At 46.1% G+C, this 23,800-nt stretch overlaps 1 protein-coding gene across 3 annotated transcripts in view; it reads left to right on the top strand.

The window, feature by feature from the left end:
* The window catches only part of MAP4K5 (mitogen-activated protein kinase kinase kinase kinase 5), an 88,002-nt gene that overhangs the window by 33,406 nt on the left and 30,796 nt on the right, over positions 1–23,800 (top strand). For all 3 annotated transcript variants that reach the window (XR_014562550.1, XM_083732782.1, XM_083732783.1), the window contains exons 4-12: positions 10,336–10,426; positions 11,140–11,204; positions 11,475–11,530; positions 13,804–13,851; positions 13,947–13,989; positions 14,453–14,525; positions 17,418–17,549; positions 18,599–18,661; positions 21,655–21,736. Coding sequence is in view for 2 of the 3 variants with exons in the window: in XM_083732782.1 (XP_083588908.1) it covers positions 10,336–10,426; positions 11,140–11,204; positions 11,475–11,530; positions 13,804–13,851; positions 13,947–13,989; positions 14,453–14,525; positions 17,418–17,549; positions 18,599–18,661; positions 21,655–21,736 (653 nt within the window). In the remaining variant the exon portion in view is untranslated. The remainder of the gene's footprint in view (positions 1–10,335; positions 10,427–11,139; positions 11,205–11,474; positions 11,531–13,803; positions 13,852–13,946; positions 13,990–14,452; positions 14,526–17,417; positions 17,550–18,598; positions 18,662–21,654; positions 21,737–23,800) is intronic.

Genomic DNA, 23,800 nt, shown 5'->3' with positions numbered 1-23,800 from the left:
TACCTATTTATCTACTTGTACCCCCCAGTTTATCCCCACAACAGCCCTGTGAAGTAGGCTAGGATGGCAGGGGTTTGAACCTGCTTCTCCCTCATCCATCTCCACCGTTCCACAATACTGTGCCACACAATGAGGCTGGTTGGACTGAGGGGTTTTGTCTTAACCAAGCCAGCTCAAGGGACTCTTGGCTCAGTAGGTAGCTGAACCCTATAACATGCTCAGGTAACAACATATATCTATCAGTTCGTTTGCTCTATCATCCTGGCTCTTTGTGGCTGTCAGATTGACTGAGTTCTGTCTGCCTGCCTCTCTGTCTCTGTCTCACAGCAAGACTTTGTAGTAGCAATCCAGTCTATTCCTATGAAAAGAGGTACGAAAGATCAGGTGCTCAAAGAGGTCTTTCGACTCTTAATTCATAGCACAGTCAACAACTTCTGCTTATTTGGTTTTATTCTTTGCTAGGTAACAGTTGCAGCTTCATTTGAGCAGGGACTCTCATTCCTGGAGTGGCTGAATCAATGAATAACAGTACATCTGAGCATTTCCTTCCCCGTTGGGTGGCCCAAACCAGAACACATACGAGCTGTGAATTGGAGGATAAAAATCAAGCCAGGGCAGATACCATTTTCGAAGTTAAACACCGATATGTAAATGCCTGTGTACAATGCAGAATGCAGGAGCCATTCCTTATATCTTGAGTTGCTTTGGCATGCATGGTGACTTGGTCTTGCTGTTGCAGGGAACTGTGCACTTTTCCTATTAGGTCTCCTGGGATCTTTGGTGAAATGGCTGGGAGATTCTGGTACTTTTAAGATCAAAAGAGGTGCCCTAGAATAAGTTCCAGCTATTGGATGGTGAGCACCCGCCCACCTTCGGTTTCTTGTTCTCCTCCAGTATTTCCTAATCGCATAAGTAGAAGAAGCTCTGTGCGGCTCATAGCCATTGATTTTGTCTAATCGTAGTCATCCGTCCCCATCGCCATCAAATATGTCTTTATATCATTTTGTGACATAGAGGAGGCAGCTACAAACTGCAAAGAAGGACAAGCAGAACAAGAAAATGGATGAAAAATATTAATACAATGACAAAATAATTGTAATAGTTTTTTGTGATGGATAAAGATATAACGCAATAGGAAAGGTTTGAGTAAAAATACTGTGAAGGTGAAGGTGGGAAGTCGACTTATGAAACAATGTACAGTGGTACCTCGGCTTAAGTACTTAATTCGTTCCAGAGGTCCGTTCTTAACCTGAAACAGTTCTTAACCTGAAGCAGCACTTTAGCTAATGGGGCGTCCTGCTGCCGCCGCACCGCTGGAGCACGATTTCTGTTCTCATCCTGAAGCAAAGTTCTTAACCCGAGGCAATATTTCTGGGTTAGCAGAGTCTGTAACCTGAAGCGTATGTAACCCGAGGTACCACTGTATTTGATTTGAAGGTTATTGTGAAAACGTTTGGAAAAGAACAATACAATAAAAGAACAATACAATGAAAGAGAGAAAAGTAGGCTATACAGCAAAGCTACAAATACTTAGCATTACATACCTTTTGGAAGAAAGCACCTCAAAGCTAAATTTGTAAAGTGTCATACAAATATTATATGAGTTATACCAAGAATCATAGAAGAGGCAGAGGAACCAGAGACCAAATTGCAAACATGCGCTGGATTATGGAGAAAGCTAGAGAGTTCCAGAAAGACATCTACTTCTGCTTCATTGACTATGCAAAAGCCTTTGACTGTGTCGACCACGGCAAACTATGGCAAGTTCTTAAAGAAATGGGAGTGCCAGATCACCTCATCTGTCTCCTGAGAAATCTCTATGTGGGACAAGAAGCTACAGTTAGAACTGGATATGGAACAACTGATTGGTTCAAAATTGGGAAAGGAGTACGACAAGGCTGTATTTTGTCTCCCTGCTTATTTAACTTATATGCAGAATTCATCATGCGAAAGGCTGGGCTGGATGAATCCCTAGCCGGAATTAAGATTGCCGGAAGAAATATCAACAACCTCAGATATGCAGATGACACAACCTTGATGGCAGAAAGTGAGGAAGAATTAAAGAACCTTTTAATGAGGGTGAAAGAGGAGAGCGCAAAATATGGTCTGAAGCTCAACATCAAAAAAACGAAGATCATGGCCACTGGTCCCATCACCTCCTGGTAAATAGAAGGGGAAGAAATGGAGGTAGTGAGAGATTTTACTTTCTTGGGCTCAATGATCACTGCAGATGGTGACAGCAGCCACGAAATTAAAAGACGCCTGCTTCTTGGGAGAAGGGCAATGACAGGCCTAGACAGCATCTTGAGAAGTAGAGACATCACCTTGCCAACAAAGGTTCGTATAGTTAAAGCTATGGTTTTCCCAGTAGTGATGTATGGAAGTGAGAGCTGGACCATAAAGAAGGCTGATCGCCGAAGAATTGATGCTTTTGAATTATGGTGCTGGAGGAGACTCTTGAGAGTCCCATGGACTGCAAGAAGATCAAACCTCTCCATACTGAAGGAAATCAACCCTGAGTGCTCACTGGAAGGACAGATTGTGAAGCTGAGGCTCCAGTACTTTGGCCACCTCATGAGAAGAGAAGACTCCCTGGAGAAGACCCTGATGTTGGGAAAGATGGAGGGCACAAGGAGAAGGGGACGGCAGAAGACGAGATGGTTGGATAGTGTTTTCGAGGTTACCAGCATGAGTTTGACCAAACTGCGGGAGGCAGTGGAGGACAGAGGTGCCTGGCGTTCTCTGGTCCATGGGGTCACGAAGAGTCGGACACGACTAAACGACTAAACAACAACAACAAGAATCATGGGTGATCGCTGTCCTGAACTGTCTCCAAAAATTCAGCTGTGAGAGTGGAGGTTGAGTGAGCCCTTCTGACCAGGTAACAAACACCAGGAGAGACCACCAGATACCCTCAAACTTGTCATTCTTAGGAAGACCTTGATACCAGCAGTAATCATGATTGAAAACAAAAACAAATCCCAAAGCCATGCGAGCCAAAGACCATTGGTGCATCTTGCAGAAGTGAATTCCATAAGTTAATTATTCATTGTGCAACAAGCAGTATTAAGAAATAAAAATTCCCCCATAAGACTAATCATGTCTGCAGGAAAAGGACAACGTCTAGCCTCAGAGAGTTCATGCATCCGATGAAACAAGTTCTTTCCACAATAAACAGTTTATATACTGTGGCGGGGATCTCTTTCAGCTCATGTAAACAGGGCTGTGTTAGATGCACCCTTTGTCTGCGAAGCAACTCCTTCGTTCTTTCTTTCTCATTGAAAGGATTTCCTCCTCCACCCTTTCAGCCAAAAGGGGTCTCAGAGCTACTTGTGGTCAGCAGTAGCTTCATTGATCTAGGTCGGAGGTGGACCCCCAAGAATCGCCTCCACTGCAGATCTCAGTTTGCAGGCAGGCTGGTCATGGGTGCAGGCAACCCATCCAATATCTTCCGTTCCAATCTTTTTAAGGATTTGAAGCTTAAAACCAGCACTTTGAATTGGGCACAGAGATGCGTTGACAGCCGCTGAAGCTGGTGTAATAGTATTGCCAAGACGGACTGCCTCGGTAACATATGAAACGAGAATGCCCTTTAGCCCAGATGTGGGGAACCTTTGGCCCTTCAGATGTTGCTGAACCACAGCTCACATCAGCCTCAGCAAGCGTGGCCAGGGACAATAGGAGATGTAGTCTCAGACCACGACCAGGTCACAGCCTGTTCTAAGGTGAATTGCACTAGCCAGCATGCAAAGATATGGTAAAAAAAATGAAGAAATGGGTTCCGAAATGCATGTTTGGGTTTAAGATGGATCCTGAGTCTGAAAAAAATTGAAGGCCAGCGCCTCCTGCAAGGGGAAGGTCACAAGTCTGTTTGGGCATTAAGCGTTAAGCAAATAATAATTATATGCCATAAATAGTGCTGGGCTTGTCAGTCTTCTGGGCACCTTGCCTTCCGTTAATGGCCGTCTCCTTTTGACAAGATGCCCCCAGGGTTCATCTGGATGCCAATTGGGAATGCTTTTGCTCTGTTTGTGGAGCTTCAGCAGTGCCGTCCTGCTCTCTGAGCTGCGGTAGGCCGGAGAAGGATCTGCCCCGTGCCTGTGCAGGAGAAGGCAGGGAACCCTAAACAGGCTTGGCCCAGTATACCTGAAGGAGCGTCTCCACCCCCATCGTTCTGCCTGGACATGGAGGTCCAGCGCCGAGGGCCTTCTGGCGGTACCCTCACCACGAGAAGCCAAGTACAGGAAAGCAGGCAGAGGGCCTTCTTGGTGGTGGCACCCGCCCTGTGGAACGCCCTCCCACCAGATGTCAAAGAGAAGAACAACTACCAGACTTTTAGGGGACATTTGAAGGAAGTTTTTAATGTTTAACAGACCACTGTATTTTAATACTTTGTTGGAAGCCACCCAGGGTGGGATATAAATAATAAATTATTATTATTATTATTATTGTTGTTATTATTATTATTATTATTATTATTATTCCTGCGGCTATCATTTGTTTTCACTGTTTTTAGTACTGAACTTTAAATTGTTGTAGCCTGGGGCCTGCTGGTGAAGGATGGGTAATAAATTTCATCATCATCAAAATTGTCACCATCCCAGTTTGTCCTGAGCCCACCAACCTTCCTGCTCCCCCTCCCAAATATAATCTCCAGTTGACCTCTGAGCCAGAAACATCTCCTCCACGCCACCCATTGAATTTCTTTCCTCCGCCTTAGACATTCCCAAGGTCTCCTCGCCAGATTCCAGGGGAATAAAACTGGTTTTACAGCCGGAATGTTTTGTGAAGTTTCCGTGATTACGGGACAAAATAAAAGCGAGGCCTGTCAGAGAGGCACGTTGTCTTGTCTGCCTCCTCGCAGTCCCCCTGCCTGCTGCTGCTAAGCTGACTTTTCTGTCTGGTATTTGAGGTTTTGCGTTCAGCTTTTGAGCCACCGCTGCTATTTACAAGTTTCCAGGCTTGCCTTGGAGCCAGGGGTTGCTCTCTTGGTGCCGGGGCTGAGCTGAAGGGCCTGTTTCTCTGCTGCAGGGTTCAGCTGTGGTGACACAGTGAGAAAGAGAATCCCTTGCAGCCAGACAGCCTCATTTATCTGCACAAGCCAGCAACTGCTTGCTGCTTTGCTCACTCTCTTGCATGTGGGATTCAGAACTTCCGTTTTCGGGGTTTGTGGCTTCCAAGCAGACCCAAAGACCTTGTATTTAAATAAAGAAACGTGCAGCGTTTTAACTTGAGCAGAGCTGACACAGTTGGATCCTCCTCCGGCTTATTATTTGCACAGCGCCACCAATGTTCCGGTGTTCCTTGCAGAGTTTCATAGGGACATATAAATGAGTCTCTGCCCCCAAGGAGCTTGCAAGATGAAATAGACAATGAGAAGGAAAGGCGAACAAAGAGGCACACTGCTCTCGAAGGAACTTTGTTCGCTGTAAAATCTCCATCGGGTGGGAAATGGAGGAAACACTTTTGAAACTTGGAGGCATTGCAAAGCCTTACGTAGCATGCATCCGTGAGCATTTTAGGGAACGATTGCCCAGGTTAGCACGTTGATCCAGGTCCTCTGAAATGGACCATGTAGCATTGGGGCAGATAGACGGAGCAACAAAATGGGAAGACTCTGGTTCGAATCTTGCCTCTGCCACCAGATAATATTTGGAAAGCAACCCCCCCCCCCCCACCTTCAGTCCTGCACCTCCAACGTAGGGATACTAATATTGTTCTTCCGTACTGGGTGGTTGCAAGTATTGTAAGCACTGTCCTGTCTTTGAAATGCTCTGGACACTCTGGAGATCTGAAGGTTTGGAGTCAGACCACTGGGGAACCACTGGCGTTCCTGAACTACAGCTCCCAGCAACCATAACAGAGGGTCAAAGCTTTGCCACCCCTGCTTCAGCCCCACATTGTCTGATGGGGTTTGTAGTTCAAAGCATTTGGAGGGTGCCACATTGGTGAAGGCCGCTTTGAGGCCTCGGGCAGAGAGAGATTTTCCTCATCGCCCTGCCTACCTGGGTGCCTGCCTTAAGAGGAGGTGCTAAGGACTGCATTTGGGAGTTTTTGCCTACAAAGGAGGAGCTTTTCACTTAATGGCATCCCTTGACTAAGAATGCAACTAACGCTTCCATTATTACTTTGTAAGAAAGCAAATATGTCAGTTCTATAGTTCCTGTTTGGGGTATGTGGCTGACACATTTGGCAGCGCTCTGAATCCTTTTTACATGTGTCCTGAATTATCTAGGTGTTGGCTTGTGCTCAGTTAATAAAGAGTTGGGCAGAAAAGCAGCCTTCTCCTCCTCCAGTTAAGCTGTGGATGTTGAATTCGAATGTTACCAGCTGTTAACGCTGATTCTGAAATTAGACTAATGGGAATCTTTCCACTGTGCCATGTAACTGGAGCTATGTGCCTTCACTGTGCATATGCCCATCCTGTCCTGAGAATCTCTACTTTTATTTTATTTTATTTAAAAACAAAACAAAACCAGAAGGAATTGTAAAAATAGGATAGCTGTGTGTCACTAGCTTTTTGGCATGAAGCTAGCCCTCAACATTTAAAAAAACACAACACTTGGATTATCTGGAAGCAGAACCAAAAACACGAAGGCATGAAGCTAGCCTTCAGCCCTTCAGAAACCACAAAAGAAGAATTTGGAAACATAGAGGCAAGAAATGCGAAGCTCCAGCTCATTCCCATTTTTCAGGGTTTGGCTGAGCTTGTTGTATTTGAGGGCAATAGGCTTTTGAATGGGGCCATTGTGCATAGGAAAGCCATTTGTGTGTGTTCTGGCGGGGGGGCTCCTCATCTGCTTTCCTAAAAATGACGTACAGATGTTGTTTATGTTCAAAACATACAGATCAGCGGTGGCCCTCGCTGAGTCCCTCCCCTGATCAAGGACGAGGCTGTCAGAAGGTCGTGATCTGCGTGACTTTTGACTTGCTCGGGGGCTTTCCCCATATCTTCTCCTCGTCTGCCTGGGTAGGGTGGGGGGAAGCTGAAGGCCACAGCAAGACTGCGGTCAGGACCCAGTCAGTCAAGACACTGGATGCTGTGCCCTGGCAGGGGATCAAAAGCTGTTTTCAATTTCCCCTCTCCATACTTGTTGATGGTTGCTCTCGTCTTGGTATCTTGCTTTGGACGCCGTTTATAATGGGTGAGAAGCTGGAGAACAGCTTCCTGTTGTTTGCTGGATTGGTGCTGCTGAGTAAAGCCAAGTGGGTAGAAAGGCCCAATTCTTGGGGGCGGAGGAATTGTGGGATGGGCATGAGTGAAAAGAATGCTGCTATTATTATTATTATTATTATTATTATTATTATTATTATTATTATTACTACTACTACTACTACTACTATTTGTATCACGCCCATCTGACTGAGTTGCCCCAGCCACTCTGGGCGGCTTCCAGAAGAATATACAAAAACAAAACTTCCCTGTACAGGGCTGCCTTCAGATGGGAGGGCGTTTCCCGGGGAGGGTGCCACCACCGAGAAGGCCCTCTGCCTGGTTCCCTGTAACCTTACTTCTCACAGCAAGGGAACTGTCAGAAGGCCCTCGGAGCTGGACCTCAGTGTCCGGGCCGAACGATGGGGTGGAGACGCTCCTTCAGGTATACTGGGCCGAGGCTTTAAAGGTCAGCACCAGCACTTTGAATTGTGCTTGGAAACATCCAGGGAGCCAATGAAGATCCTTTAGGACTGGTGTTATATGGTTCTGGTGGCCACTCCCAGTCCAGCAGTCACATTCTGGATCAGTTGTCGTTTCCGAGTCACCTTCAAAGGTAGCGCCACATAAAGTGCATTGCAGTAGTCCAAGTGGGAGATGACCGCCCTGTACCCCTCTGGCGAGACAGGGCACAGGCAGGTAGGGTCTCAGATGGAAGTGGTTATGTCGGTGTGAGAGGCCCCTCCTCTTGGTGGGTGCCAGAGCCCTGTTGGAGGTGGAGAGCCAGAGGTCTCATGTTGCACTGAGCTGGAGCATGGACGAAGCACATCCAACCACTTCAAGGCTTACCACAGGCATAGGCAAACTCTGCCCTCCAGATGTTTGGGGACTACAACGCCCATCATCCCTAGCTAACAGGACCAGTGGTCAGGGATGATGGGAGTTATAGTCCCAAAACATCTGGAGGGCAGAGTTTGCCTATGTCTGGCGTAGCAGGTTGCAAGGGACCATCTCCTGAGTTCTTCATCTCTCCCTGAGGATGTGCATGCTTTTTCTGCCGGCCAATTTGAAGCTTGGAACGGCTCCTTGCATAACTGGGCTATTCCCTTGTAAAACAGCAGGCAGAGCTGTCGCCCTCAGGCGTCCTAAGAGGCTCCCAGCCCGTCTTGCGGGTCCTGAGCACATTCTTTCCAGAGTCACTGTGGCGCTTGAGCCCCTGAGGCTGCCAGCCCAGCCCTCTGAGGAGCAGTTTTGTCTTCAGCCAGAGAAAGTAATAAAACGTGGAAAACCAGTAGAGTGGAATTCGTTTAAGGGGGAGAAATAGTAGTGGAGGGGACTTTTTTTAGCATCAGTCGAGCAGTTGTAGCATTCTGTATTGTATTGTTTTGTTAATAATTGCAAACATGTTCTGGGATATATTTTGTCGCTTTGGTTGCCTGAGCAGTCTGCTTTTCATCCACCTAGACTGGGGTGCCAACCCCTACCCTGCGGCCAGTTGATGAGTAGACCTTGAGCTAGGATGACAAATGCTGGGTTCAAAGCGAGTGCTGTGGTTGGTGCCGCCTCTGGTCACTCCTGTGCCTCAGATAAGATTCGCAGTCCCATTGACAGAGCGAGAAAATGCACTCGCACACATTTCCCTGGGTAAAAGTCAGATCCTGGGGGAATTAATCCTTGAAAAGCATAGAGAGCTGAAAGAGGAAGTGGGAAACAGCAACTCTCTTCCAACTTCCCATGTCACATCTGTGTACAATTCAAGGGAGAAAAAGGTAACTACCCTCACCACCCCATGATGAAGAGGTCAGTGAGTAGGAAGAGAGCTCAACTCCCAGCCAGCTGCTCTCCCGTGATAACACAGAATCACAGAATCACGGAATTGTAGAGTTGGAAGGGACCCTAAGGGTCATCTAGTCCAACCCCCTGCAATGTAGGAATCTCAGCACACGGTCCCCCATCCTTATGGAAACCATACCAGACCCTGCTTGCTTTTGCAAATGTGCTGGCAGTTTTATTGCTGCACCACTAGGATGAAGGCATTAACGGCAGGTGTAAGAGACCTTGCACACTACCAGTGTTTTATGAATTGTGATGTTTAGGGTTACATTTTTTCTGAATTGTTTAGTTGATTGATCAAATTAGTCAGTCAAAATTAGTTTAATTGGTCCATAGCGCTGCTTGTGGAATTTGAATAGGAATCCATGGATTCTGCTGCACCTTTGGGTCATGGTGTGAATTGGAACATAATTGTCCTTCAGATTTTGCACCTCTCCAAATTATGCAGGATAGCCCTTGGCTTTAAAAAATGCACCGAAATGCATATTATAGGATCAAAAAAAAGACATATGGATGCATTGATGTCAGATACATAGCTAATTATGTATTTTTTGACAAAATACGAATTCTCATGAGGATTTAACAAAAAATGGTAGATTAATGCAGAGTGGGATTATTATTATTATTATTATTATTATTATTATTGGCATGTATTTATTAATGAATACATGCAAAACTGACACAGAGTGGAAATAGACTGATCCATCCTGCCTAGAAAGATGCCTCCAGTTATTTAATCCAGTAGATTAAAAAAATTAAAAGGATTCAGTTTTTAATATACAGTGGTACCTCGCAAGACGAATGCCTCGCAAGACGAAAGGGTTTTTCGCTTTTTGCATTGCTTCGCAAGATGATTTTCCCTATGGGCTTGCTTCCTTTTTCTTAAAGCCGTTAATACCCAGAGAATCCGCACTCCGCAAGACGAAAAAATCGCAAGACAAAACAACTCGCGGAATGAATTAATTTCGTCTTGCGAGGCACCACTGTAAGCTCTTATGAGACCTTCAGGTGTCAAGCACCATCATGGAAGGAGTATTCCCTCCTACCAGAGAGAGAGAGAGAGAGAGAGAGAGAGAGAGAGAGAGAGAGAGAGAAGGGGGGTTGTCTCTTCTTTGATGTTAGCTGCTCCTACGCACCTTGCAGGACATTATCTAAACCAGCCCTCCCGTCTATTTTGGACTGCAACTCCCATCAGCCCCAGCCAGCACTATGCCTTTCCCACCTTTGGCGTTGTTGGGTTTATTTCCCCCTCATATTAAGATTCATACAGTCGTTCAGCCAGGCTTCCTTTAACCAGGCAACAGCCCTGGTTAAAGTCAATAACAAATCTGCTTTGTGTTTTTCCCCAGGGGATGACTTTTCGCTGATACAGCAAGAGATCTACATGGTTAAGGAATGCAAGCATCCTAACATCGTAGCTTACTTTGGGAGCTATCTCAGGTAAGGCCTTCTGCATTCTGCTTTGTAGAAACGATTTGCTGTGCCAACCTCCTGCCAGGGACCTAAGGTTTTTCTGAACAAGCCCCAGGGAAGGTGGCATTCCCTGCTGGTTTTTGAGCTTGCTATCTGCTGTGGTGGTCCTACAGTGTCAAAGTCGATGGAACTTAGGTGCTGGGGCTACATAGAGCTGCTTTTTAAAGCTCTGGTGGGACAGAAGTGAAGTACTTCTCACCAAACCTGAAGCACCGTATTTTTCAGTCTGCTATAATTCTGCATTGTATTGGACGTGAATCTCTTGGGACATCCCTTATTCCTTAACAGATTTGATCCGTTTCCCTGCACTTGCATGTTCTGATATTCAGAAGTTTGCTGCATGCCCCCCCACCAAGAAATCAAGGGTTGTGTTTTATGTGATACTTAAAAATTTGCAAAGGGGTCAGAACTTGACGTTGCTGTGGGTCTTGAACCTATGATAGCTAACTGCGTAAAAAATGGACCTCCGACCTCAGTTCCTGTCTGTGTAATGGGAATAATGGTGACAAGGTGACACCTAATCACTACAAAGCACCTGTCTGAGATGGGTAAGAATTATTAACTACCCTGAGCCTCAGGGACAGGATTGGCTATGAATATCAATGCAGTACAATTAAATGTTTTTCGATTCGTTATAAGCATCAGGCATTCTTTTTGATAATATCTGCTTAATTTCATAGTCGTGAGAAGCTGTGGATTTGTATGGAGTACTGCGGAGGAGGATCCCTTCAAGATATTTATCATGGTAATTGGCAACCTTATTATTTTATACCATGCCCTTCCTTCAAGGGGTTGGGGTGGGATGCACGACTCTTTTCTTCTCTGTAATTTGGGGCACAAATCACTGTAAAGCGCTGCAGTCCAAAACCTGCTGCAACAGATGAGAAAGCCCTGTGGCCTTCCATACTTTAGCCATGCGCCGCATGACAAAGGACATCCTTTTATCAGCCCCACACGGGTCAAGAGCATGCCACCACATCATGCCTCATCGTTTTATGTTTGATTTTCCTTTCAGTGACGGGGCCGCTGTCGGAGTTTCAGATTGCGTTTGTTTGCAGAGAGACGTTGAAGGTAAAGCACTGCTGGGCAGGTCTTGGGTGACTTTTGGCATAAGAAGAACGAAGCTGTTTCAGTAGAACTGCAGTCCAAAGTACATTCAGGGCAGCGGGAGAAGATCGCCAATAATAATCTTAGCTAATAAACTGCTCAGTTGTTGTTGTTTAGTTTTTTAGTCGTGTCCGACTCTTCGTGGCCCCCTGGACCAGAGCACGCCAGGCACTCCTGTCTTCCACTGCCTCCCGCAGTTTGGTCAAACTCATGTTCGTAGCTTCAAAAACAGTGTCCAACCATCTCATCCTCTGTCATCCCCTTCTCCTTGTGCACTCCATCTTTCCCAGCATCAGGGTCTTTTCCAGGGAGTCTTCTCTTCTCATGAGGTGGCCAAAGTCTTGGAGCCTCAGCTTCACGATCTGTCCTTCCAGTGAGCACTCAGGGCTGATTTCCTTCAGAATGGAGAGGTTTGATCTTCTTGCAGTCCATGGGACTCTCAAGAGTCTCCTCCAGCACCGTAATTCAAAGACATCCATTCTTTGGCAATCAGCCTTCTTTATGGTCCAGCTCTCACTTCCATACATCACTACTGGGAAAACCATAGCTTGAAGTATACGGACCTTTGTCGGCAAGGTAATGTCTCTGCTTTTTAAGATGCTGTCTAGGTTTATCATCGCTTTTCTCCCAAGAAGCAGGTGTCTCTTAATTTCTTGACTGCTGTCACCATCTGCAGGGAAGGTAAACAGCATTTCCGTGCTCTCTGGTTTCTGTCATAGTGTTCCGTTGCACCAGAAGTGGTTTAGTCCTGCTGGCCACATGACCTGGAAAGCTGTCTGTGGACAAACACCGGCTCCCTCGGCCTGAAATCGAGATGAGCGCCACAACCCCATAGACGCCTTTGACTGGACTTAACCGTCCAGGGGTCCTTTACCTTTACATTCTTACCTATATAGTGGAGATTGTTGCATATACATAGAATTAATAGAGGTTTCCTGTGTTCAAAGCACTTCACGTGCTTTCTCTCAGGAATCTGCACAACTGTCTAATAAGGTAGGTGATCATTTCTTATTCCCACCTTGCAAGTGAAAGAGGATACCCAAATTTGTTTCTCAAATTTGGGGCTCCAGCTTCAACTTCCACCATCCCTAGCTAGCAGGATAACAGCTGGGGACCCAAGCTTGAGAAACACTAAGGTCACTTAGGAAGTGGCCCATCTGCAATTTGAAGTGGAGACTGCTTTGCCACAGTGCAACCCCATCTGTTCACAGCAAGGGCTGTCCATTCTCTCTGTTAGCCACATTACAGAGATGGTCTTTTATCCCACCCAAGCTGAGATTCTGTGGGTGTGAAATGTTGATCTTTGAATATACACTAATTCAGCACTAAAAGAAGCCCTTCTAAGGTGCGGTTTAAGGCTCTGTTCAGAACACTTTTGAAAGAGAGTGTGATAGCTCAATACTGAGACACCTGTACTAAAAATACCTTCACCCAGAAGCAAACGTTTTTGATATCGCACTCCTGGACCTCCTCTTCACAGCTCCGTTTTATTCTCTGTGGATGAGGCAGAGGACCAGCACGTGAGGGCTGTTTTGCTGAACCACATTGGGGAGCAGGGGAACAGGGACCCCCCCAATCATGAATCACAATGTCTCCTCCAGCTCTAGTGATTTAGAGGAGCAAGGTCATGGACTGTAGAGTTGGAAGGGACCCTGAGGTTCATCTTATCCAGGGTTGTCCAATCGGTAGATTGCATAGGTGATCGTGGTCGTTATGGTGCAAACAAAATCCCTGTATCCCGTCTCCAGCACTGTCTCCCTCCTTCTGCTGCCTTGCCAACCTCCCACCAAAAAAACAGCATGCTCCTCCTCCCTCCAGTGACAATGGGTAGATCACTGACAGTTATTTAAACTTTTATACTTGGAGTAGATCGCAGTCTCTTGGGAGTTGGAAGTGCCTGATCTAATCTTACCCCCTGCAATGCAGCAATCTTTCATGCAACGTGGGACTTGAACGCACAACCCTGAGATTAAAGAGTCTCGTGCTCTACCAACTGAGCTATCCTTCAGACAGTAATAACACAAATAAAGCAGAGTAATGTGTTTGCATAAGGATTCATTTAAAAACATTTTGCATGCATTATCTCAGCAGTTCTTTTAAAGTTGGTGGGGCAGGTGAAGGGGGCTCAGGCAGCAGCCCGTCGTCTCGTGGGGGAATTGGTTCTGGTCACTCTGGCCTTTGATTTCTTAGGCCATCTTGGAGTTCCATCCTCATCTTTGCTGCTGCTTTCTTTTTAGGGGCTTGATTATTTGCACAAGAAAGGCAAAATGCATCGGGATATTAAGGTAGGTGATTCCTGAATGGAGCTCTTTCTCCATTAAAGAAAGGGGGGGGGGTTGTTGAGTGACCATAAACTTAAGGTTTTATTTTTATTTTTCAGGGTGCAAATATTCTGCTGACAGACCATGGGGACATCAAGCTGGGTATGTTTGCTTGCTCTCCTTGACTTCCTTGAGAGAGTAAAGACACGTGTAACATTTGCAGAGCAGCGGAGACCGTCTCAGAGGCATCTTTGCTTCAGGCAGTGCAAATGTGCCTTCTCTTCTTGAGGTCATGCTCTGCATGCCACAAAAGCCAGATGTGGGTGGGACTGATTGGCTAGCTCCTGTGCCATCTCCAACCCCTAAAGGAATTGTGCAGTTTTTAAAAATACCGTTTTAATTCAGCCTCCAGTTTCACCCACTCATCTGCCCCTTCCATTTTGGGTGGGAGCTTGGGAGGCAACGAGTGTGGCCCCTGTGGCTGGCACTATTGCAAATTTGGCACACATGCCTCTCTTCACCCTCCCCAACCCCTCCCAAGAAGGCCTACTTAGAGCCTTTGCCTTGGTCTGCATGAAATGGAATGCCAGCTTCTAGAAAGCATCTTCCACTCTTTCTCCCACAGCTGACTTTGGCGTCGCGGCGAAAATAACGGCCACCATCGCAAAGAGGAAGTCGTTTATCGGCACTCCTTACTGGTAATAAATTCCTTGGGATTATTCAAACAAGGGTCTGTGATGCTGACCCAGGGTTTCTGCACTGTGCTATGAGGATGCAGAAAGAGGAGTTGAGGATGCAGTGAGTTGGCAGAAACAGACTCAAAGCTATTGAGCTGTTTTCTGACTTGGTTGGCTGGGCATCACCTCTTCCACTGCTGCTGAATACCTTCTGCTGATTCACTTTAAGCCAGAGGTGGGGACCAAATGCAGCCCTCTAGTCCTTTGTTAAGTCCCTGAGACCCTTCCCAGTGCCTTTGCCAAGCTGGAATCAGTCTTTGAACTATGGGAATGATGCTTGCTTGCTTGACAGGATGGAGGTGTGTGTGCTTGTGTTTGTGTAGCATGGTTGGAGTGTGACCTTAACAGTTGCAACCGTTGCTCTGTCTACTCTTGCATCTGGCCCCCTTCACAACTGGCATGTGACACCCCCCCCAAAAAAAAATTGTCAATGAGGGAATGTGACACTCAGGCTGAAAAAAGGTGTCCCACCTCTGCTTTAACAGCCCATACAAGGTGTCTACACAGGTGAGACAAAAGCACACAGATCTCAGCTGCAACAACTTTCAGAAATTGGAAGGTGAATATATATATATACACCTTGGGTTCCTGATTTACATCCTACACTCTTCACAGGAATAGGCAGCTTTTGTCAGCCAAGGAAGCAACCTTTGGATGAACATGGAAGTAGCACAGATGAGCAACTTGTGAAATGCAGGTTGTTATGTGCAGCTTACTCTTTTTTTAAAAAAGAGTTATAAATATCCTGCCTTTACTTTGTTCGTTCTCCTTATGGTGGCAGAAGCAAGGCTGAATTTGCAACTGCGCCCTCAATAAAATAAAAAACAATCTGATCTTGCGGTTGGTTGTGCACAAATTGAGGATGGGTGCACCAGGTCTTTCAGCTGGGCAAATGGTCAAGTCTTCCTTGAAGGAATTGTTCCGAGAAGTGGCTCAGCATTCTCAGAACTGCAGTCCCCAAAATTGCTTAAGGGAGTCACCAACAGCTCAGTCAGTATAGCTTAACGCTGCTGGCTTAGCAAAAGCTCCACAAACCTGGTGGGGTATGTGGGATCCCCTTCCTGCTCCACCCTAGGACTCCTCGAGGTCCACCAGCTGGAGCCAAGCGCAAACGAGTGACTTACAAGGAAGGTCAGACATACACTGAGAATTAAGGAAGGGGTGGGAGTTGCTTATCATCATCATCATTTATTTATATTCTGCCTATCTGGCTGGGCTGCCCCAGCCACTTTGTTGTTTTTTTTAAAAATAATGTTTATTCAAATTTTAAAGGTTACAAAAAGAAAAAAGAGAAAAAAGAAAAAGAAAAAAGACAGAAAAAATACAATCAATTAAAAAAAAATCGAACCTTTACATAGCTTTCTTTCCTTTACTTATTTCCTTGACCTCCTCACACCTCCCATTTTTGTATTCTAATTCAAATTGTTATTTCAGCAAATCCTTCCAACTTTGTTTTTATCTTAATAATTTGTCTTAATATACTATAATTTTACGTTCTCTCTTTCACCCATTCATTTTTACTTAATCCTTTATGTCATTTCTGCCAAAACCACATCATTTTCTTTTTCCAACATCTTTCTAACAATCCTTAATTTTACAATATTTTTGAAGATAAACTTTAAATTTTTTCCAATCTTCTTCCACCGACTCTTCTCCTTGGTCCCGGATTCTGCCAGTCATCTGCCCCAGCCACTTTGAGCGGCTGTTGTTAAACAATTCGGAGACAAAAAACACCGGGTGATTTATTGCAAAAGAGACCCACAAAGCACTCCCTGTCTGCCTTCTGCCCGCACCGCAGTCAGCCTCCTCCTTTTGCTGTCTCTCCAAAGTCTGCAGGACCAGGCGGCATGTCTGGCACCTGGTAGACAGCAGGATGTTTCTGTCAGGCTCCAGTTCTCCAGTCTTCTTTGTCTAGCCCTTAGGACTCTCCCCAGGCCTTCCTCCTCAGGCTACCCTACTCTTTCCAGGGCATGTGCCCTCATTGCTTCTCCTTAAAAAGCTAAAGGGACCCCTGACCATTAGGTCCAGTCATGGCCGACTCTGGGCTTGCGGCGCTCATCTCACTTTATTGGCCAAGGGAGCCGGCGTACAGCTTCCAGGTCATGTGGCCAGCATGACTGAGCCGCTTCTGGCGAACCAGAGCAGCTCATGGAAACGCCGTTTACCTTCCTGCTGGAGCGGTACCTGTTTATTTACTTGCACTGGTGTGCTTTCGAACTGCTAGGTTGGCAGGAGCAGGGACCGAGCAACGGGAGCTCACCCCGTCACAGGGATTCAAACCGCCGACCTTCTGATCGGCAAGTCCTAGGCTCTGTGGTTTAACCCACAGCGCCACCCGCATCCCTTGCTTCTCCTTAAAGGACTGCAATAATACCTCTTGCTTGCTTGCGGGGGAGGATGCGTGTGAGAGTGTGTGTTTCTGTAGAAACCTCTGACTTCTGCATAACTGGGAATGCCACCTTCTGTGCAAACGAAAGGGCTGCATCCAGCAGCCCACCTGCTTTACAAACAAATACCTTTATTGGCATTATGAGTTAAAATATTTCAAAACACTAGGATAAGTTTAAAAGGGACAGGGGTGAGGCTGTTGAGGATCACATGCCCTAGAGGGGGATGATTAATTAAGAACCCTTTTGGGTAAGATGCTTTATGCCTCTGGCTCTGCCTACCCCCAGCATGCAGCCTCCAGAAGGTTGCCCACGAGAAGATGTGGCCCTGGGGCTGCTAAGATTCCCCACGCCTGGGCTGCAAGCATAGGAGGGGCATTTGGGTTCATTCAAAAGCACCAAGGGGAGGTGGGGGAGGTCTTGGCTCTTGCTGCCGCCTGACAGTGTTTTTGTTCCCCCCACGAAGGATGGCTCCGGAAGTTGCAGCTGTAGAAAAGAACGGCGGCTACAACCAGCTGTGCGACATCTGGGCGGTGGGCATCACAGCCATCGAGCTTGGAGAGCTGCAGCCGCCCATGTTTGATCTTCATCCAATGAGGTCTGTGGACAGGAAGGGCTCCTCTCCTCGCACTCTCTCTCGCCCTGAAGTAGATGAGTGTTAAAAAGAACTCTAGTATCTGAGAGCTGGAAGGGGCCGTAAAGGTCATTTGTTCCAACCCCCTTGCCAAGGCAGGGAACCCAACACTCCAGCATCCTTGGGGGGGGGGTGGTCCTCCCTCCTGCCCCTGCTACAGAACCTTTGGCTGGAGAAAGAGGAGAACCTTCCACCTAGAATAATATTAGCGCTCTGTAATTTGCTTTTACTGACCTATGGTTCCCCCCCCCCAAAAAAGAAAAACTAGTTCTTTAATTGACAGTTAACACAGTTGGTGTTATTTTTAGATTTTCTATGTTGGTATTTTTTAATTGGTATGAAAATGTGCAAGCATCATCAAAAGAGGAAACAGATTCACAACACTTCAGTCTTTTGCAAATGCAACGTTTATAATATCGACATTTTAGATGGTTGCTGATACCATGTTTGTATGATACTGTGAGCTTCCATGAGTAGGCTGTGCCCTGAAAGGCAGCTCACAAATAAATGAATAAAGCCTGACCTGCCTGACTGTTCCACCATCAATTCAGTGTGTGCAATCAGGAAGTTCTTCCTAATCTTTAAAGGTGTTGTGGACTGCAAATCCCATCATCCCCAGCCAGCAGAGCCAACGGTAAGGAAAGATGGGAATTGTAGTACAAACCATCTGGCAGGCGCCACTTGGTCTACTCCGGTCAAAAACCCCTTTCTTCCCTTACAAATCCTTTCCTTCAGGTAGGTAGCCATGTTTGTCTGACACAGTCTAGATAGATAGATAGATAGATAGATAGATAGATAGATAGTCCAGTTGCACCTTAGAGACCAACTAAGTTTGTTCTGTGCATGTGCATTCATGGTATCTGAAGAAGTGTGCATGTGCACGAAAGCTTATACCCAGAACAAACTTATATGGTCTCTAAGGTGCTACTGGACAATTTTTAAATTTATTTTGAATCCTTTCCTTGTACAGCTGTGTTCTGCACTTCTGACGGAGTGGTTTCCTTGTATTTCAGGGCCTTGTTCCTAATGTCCAAAAGCAACTTTCAGCCTCCAAAGCTAAAGGAAAAAACAAAATGGTAAGTCTGGGAGTGCCTTTTTCATTTATTTTCCCCCCAGGGGTCTCGCCCTTGATGGTTTGTGTCTTGTTCCTTTCCATACCAATAAGGGTGCCCTTTGGCTGGTGGTGGTGACCCCTGAAGGTGGCTGAAAGAGATGCTTAGAATATTCCATCGCATTAACCCCCCCCCAAAAAATGTGGGCTTAAGGGATGGGTGTGGGGAGCAGAAAGAGTTTGACCTGCTGATATTGACAGGCAGCCCCTCAAATTGCCCCTCCCTCCACTCTAGTCATGGGGCAGTACAATCCTTTGATTGTTGCCTTTCTTTTTAACTAGGACATGGGTGGCGCTGTGGGTTAAACCGCAGAGCCTAGGACTTGCAGATCAGCAGGTCGCCGGTTCAAATCCCCGCGGCGGGGTGAGCTCCCATTGCTCGGTCCCTGCTTCTGCCAACTTAGCAGTTCAAAAGCACGTCAAAGTGCAAGTATAGATACCACTCCGGCGGGAAGGTAAACGGCATTTCCGTGCACTGCTCTGGTTTGCCAGAAGCGGCTTAGTCATGCTGGCCACATGACCCGGAAGCTGTACGTCAGCTCCCTTGGCCAATAAAGCGAGATGAGCGCCACAACCCCAGAGTCGGCCACGACTGGACCTAATGGTCAGGGGTCCCTTTACCTTTACTTTCTTTTTAACCAAAAGGCTCCTCACTGGATCATTTTGGACACCCCCCTGCTGCAATTCTTTTAGGGTACATGCAAAAGTCGCTTCAGGCTGGGCACACCCACCTTTGCTTTGTGCCTGACCAGGCAAGAGTGAAGGTATTCTCAGTTGACTGTGCCCCGTCCTCCAGCGTACGGCTGGAGGTGTGATTAAGGGGCGAGGGAAAGGATTTTAGGCCACAAGTTTCTGCTTTCTCGCAGGCCTCCCTCTGCCTCTGCTCAGTCTCCGTTTTTAAGAAGTGATATTTCTCTAGAATAAGGACAAAAGCAATTTCTGAAGTTAGGTTACCTTTCCCTCTGGGAGGTTGGTCCGCCCGACATTTCATTTGCCTCCCCCTTATGTCAGTTGCGGTACCGTCATACTGTGTTGCCTCCCCTCGTTGCCTGCGTGTGTTTTTCTAATAGGCTGCAGTTCACTTGTGATCTCCATGTTAGCCATATTTTCCAGCACCCAGACAGTCAAACCACATTCTTTTGTTACAGATGTTTTTGCCGTTTGCACAACAGTTGCACTGGCCTTCTGTTCTTCCCTTCCCCTTTTTGGCAAAAAATGTAGTTAAAAAACACCAAACCCAGACAGTTGGGGGGTGGGGGAAAAAACTTGAACTTTTTTCTTAATGCTGCAGCACTACAAGGGCCAATGCAGATGGAAGGGGAATGCATAAGACTTAAGAAGAGCTCTGAGGTTGGGTCCAACCAAAGGCCCATGCAGTCATAGAAACATCTAGTGCAGAAATCCCATGCAATGCAGAAATCACAGCTTAAGAATCCCTGCTTCTAGCCTCTGCTTTAAAAACCTCCAAGGAAGGAGAGTCCGTCCCCCCCACTCCTGAAGGAGTCCATTCCACTATCGAACAGCTCTTGCCATCAGAAAGTTCTTCCTAATGTTTACCGTATTTTTCGCTCTATAAGATGCACTTTTCCCCTCCTAAGAAGTAAGGGGAGATGTGTGTGCATCTTATGGAGCGAATGCAGGCAGGAGGCTCTGCTCAGCGCTCCCTTTAAAGAGCACCGTGGAGCGTGTGTGGGGCTTTTGGGGGAGCCTTTCTCCCACTGCCCTGAAGAGGTCCCATAAGCCAGCAGCGATCCCTCTTGCTGTCCTGGCTTCTGGCAGCCTCTTCCGGGCAGGGGGAGCCTTCATCCTGCTGCCCTGAAGAGGCTTCGTGCGGCTATCCCAAAAGCCAGAATAGCAAGAGGCTATCCCAGAAGCCAGATCCCTTTTGCTGTTCTGGCTTCTGGGATTCAGAATATATTTTTTCTTGTTTTTCTCCTCCAAAAACTAGGTGTGTCTTATGGTCTGGGGCGTCTTATAGAACGAAAAATACGGTAGTTGGAATATCCTTTCTTGTAATTTGAATTCATTGGTTTGTGCCTTGCCCTCTGGAGCAGGAGAAAACCAGCATGCTCCATCTTCCCTTTGACAGCAGTTTGGATAGCTCAACATTTGCTATGTTGAATTCCATCCTCTATTTCAGATAGAGATGATATAATTCCTATCTTTTGCACTTGCCCACTAATGATCAGTCAACCTCTAATAACTGGAATTAAAAAGAGTACAATTATGAGTTATCCATTGACCTTTTCCCGATTCCTCTTAAGCTACGTAAAGGAGATAATGCTTCCAGATGATGGTTGAAACAGTACCTTCAAAGGTAGCCCCACGTAGAGCGCATTGCAGTAGTCCAAGCGCGAGATAACTAGAGCATGCACCACCTGGCAAGACAGTTCACGGGCAGGGGAGGTCTCAGCCGGTGTACCAGGTGGAGCAATGCAGGAATGGTCTGTAGATGAAGGCCAGCATACAAATTCAATAAATAATAATAATTCAGTAATTGGGATCCTTCATACATTATACTGGCCTTTCTGAATCTGATGCCTTCCAGATGTTCTGAACTACAAGCCCCAGCTAGCATTGGCAGTTTGTCAAGGATGATGGGGGTTGTAGTCTAGAGCATCAGGAAGACGCCAGGTTCGGGAAGGCTGCATTTATAGGAATCGTGAGGTACTAGATCCAGTGCAGCCACTGCTGCTATTTACGTTGAACTTTGCCTAAGAATGCTTAGTTTATTTTATTGTTGACTTTCCTTTGCATATATGTTTATTTGTGTCATTTATATTTTGTATTTTTATTATATTCATTTTCTTATTGTGCAATGGTTGCCCATTATATAAAAAAACTTTGATAATACAGAATCTGAACGTCTTTTAATCGCCATGAAGACCCACCACATACGATAAAAGCTGCATTTTCTCTCTCTCTCTCTCTCTCTCTCTCTCTCTCTCTCTCTTTTAGGTCACCAACATTTCACAGTTTTGTGAAAGTAGCACTTACAAAAAACCCAAAGAAGAGGCCCGCGGCAGATAAACTTCTTACTGTAAGCCTGTTTTCTTTCTTTTTTGAAAGATGAGAGTAAAATCTCATCCCCACTAGTGGAGTAAATGTTCTGGCTTCCAGGGTACACTCCAAAGGCCTTGCATACTTCTTTTTTAAATGCTGTAATGCATGATGAATATCAAAAACTTTCCAGGCATGTAAAAAGCTTCTTGTTTTTACAAAAAAAACCCAAACGCCTCTGTGTTAAGATTGTGCTGAGATAATTCCCTCCGCTACTAGATGAATCACGTTTAAGTGTCTTAAAGACTTTAAGCAAACAGACAGACAGACACTAAAATTCCCGAAATTGACCTCTAGTGCAGAGGCTGTCAGAAAAGTGAAGAATTGGGAGATTTTGCCTTGTTTGGATGGAAGGCTAAACCATGTTGTGTGTCCTGATCCAGCACTTCTTAAACTTCTGTTGCACTGCAGGCTGCTGTTCCGGCTGGCATGTGTTTTGGGGACATTTTCTTGCTTTACAGTTGCCGCACGGAGACAGTGCTTGAAAGCCTTTTGATATAAAGCTCAGCCTCCTGTGTTTGGTCTCTGCTGTCCTCACAATCCATGCAGGGGAGAAGCTACAGAGGCAACCTCAGATTTCCATGTACATGGGAAGAGAAACCTTTCTTTGGGGCCTGACTCTGCAGCAAGTCTTGCAGTGCTGATGAAGCCAGCTGCCTTTTCATTTAAGTTGTAATATGCAAACTTCAGCATGCCTTAGAAAACTTGAAGAAGCCACATGTGATTGCTCCATTTATTTAGTCATTTATTTATTTTTAATTAAGTTAGTTAGTTGCTTTCTCTTGCTCAAGGCAACTCCGAGCAACTTACAAACAAACAAAAAGCCCAAATAGAAACATTAAAACAAAGGTGTAAAATACACTAAAAACATGATAATTTTATTATTAAAACTAAAGAGGAGCCACTTCATTGATAATAATAGTAATAGTAATACAGTGGTACCTCGCAAGACGAAATTAATTCGTTCTGTGAGTTTTTTCATCTTGCGAGTTTTTTCGTCTTGCGAAGCACGGATCCTGTGCTGAATTTCTTCCTCAGTCACTCAGGCTCCCCCCCTCGCTTTCAACCGGCCACCATGACCGTCAAGTTGTGCTCGGGCTTCTGCGTGGGTAAAAAGTCCGCCGTGCTGCTGGCGCTGCTCTTGGCCGCGCTGCTCTTGGCGTTGCTGGTGCTGGCTATCCTGTACGGGCGCAGCGCGCAGGATTTGAAAGGGAGAGGCGGCGGCGGCACCCACTGACGAGGCTCCCGCCAGCGCCGACCCATCCGCGCAGCCACCCGGCGCCTGGGACGTAAGAAAAAGGAAACAAACTTGCAAGACGTTTTCGTCTTGCAAAGCAAGCCCATAGGGAAATTCGTCTTGCGAAGCAACTCAAAAAATGAAAAACTCTTTCGTCTTGCGAGTTTTTCGTCTTACGAGGCATTCGTCTTGCGAGGTACCACTGTAATAGTAATAATAATAATAATAATAATAATAATAATATTTTATTTTATTTGTATTCCGCCCTCCCCAGCCAAAGCCGGGCTCAGAGCGACTAACAAGTAAAAATAGCACAGTGTACATAAAATAACACAGTCAATTAATTAAATTACATTCTAAAATCATTCTAAGAACGGGCGGCCAGGGATGTCTATAAAACATTGTAAAAAGCTTAACCGCAGCCATGAAATCAGCATGTACCTCACACTTCTGGGATATTCTCTCAAAGAATAACTAGGCATAATGTTTATTATTATTATACATTTATATACTGCCTTTTCTTCTAAGGAGCTCAAGGTGGTGTGCGTGGTTCTCCTCCCCATTTCATCCTCACAACCCTGTGGGGCAGGTTAGGCTGAGAGATGGCAACTGGCTCAAGGTCACCCAGTGAGCTGAGTGGCGAGATTCGAACCCTGGTCTCCCAGATCAGAGCCCATCACTCTAACCCCTACACCCCACTGGCTCTCCTAAACACCCAAGGCACAGCCTGGGGAAGTTCCTGTTATCAGGGGCAGCTGGCAGACGAAGGATGATAGCTTTGTGGTAGGGCATTGGTTTCTGTGCAGA

Source organism: Podarcis gaigeae (assembly GCF_964106915.1).
Source record: "Podarcis gaigeae genome assembly, chromosome: 1".
NCBI classification, from domain to species: Eukaryota; Metazoa; Chordata; class Lepidosauria; order Squamata; family Lacertidae; genus Podarcis; species Podarcis gaigeae.
Note: the sequence above shows the minus strand (reverse complement) of the source record. Positions and strands in the feature narration are given on the sequence as shown.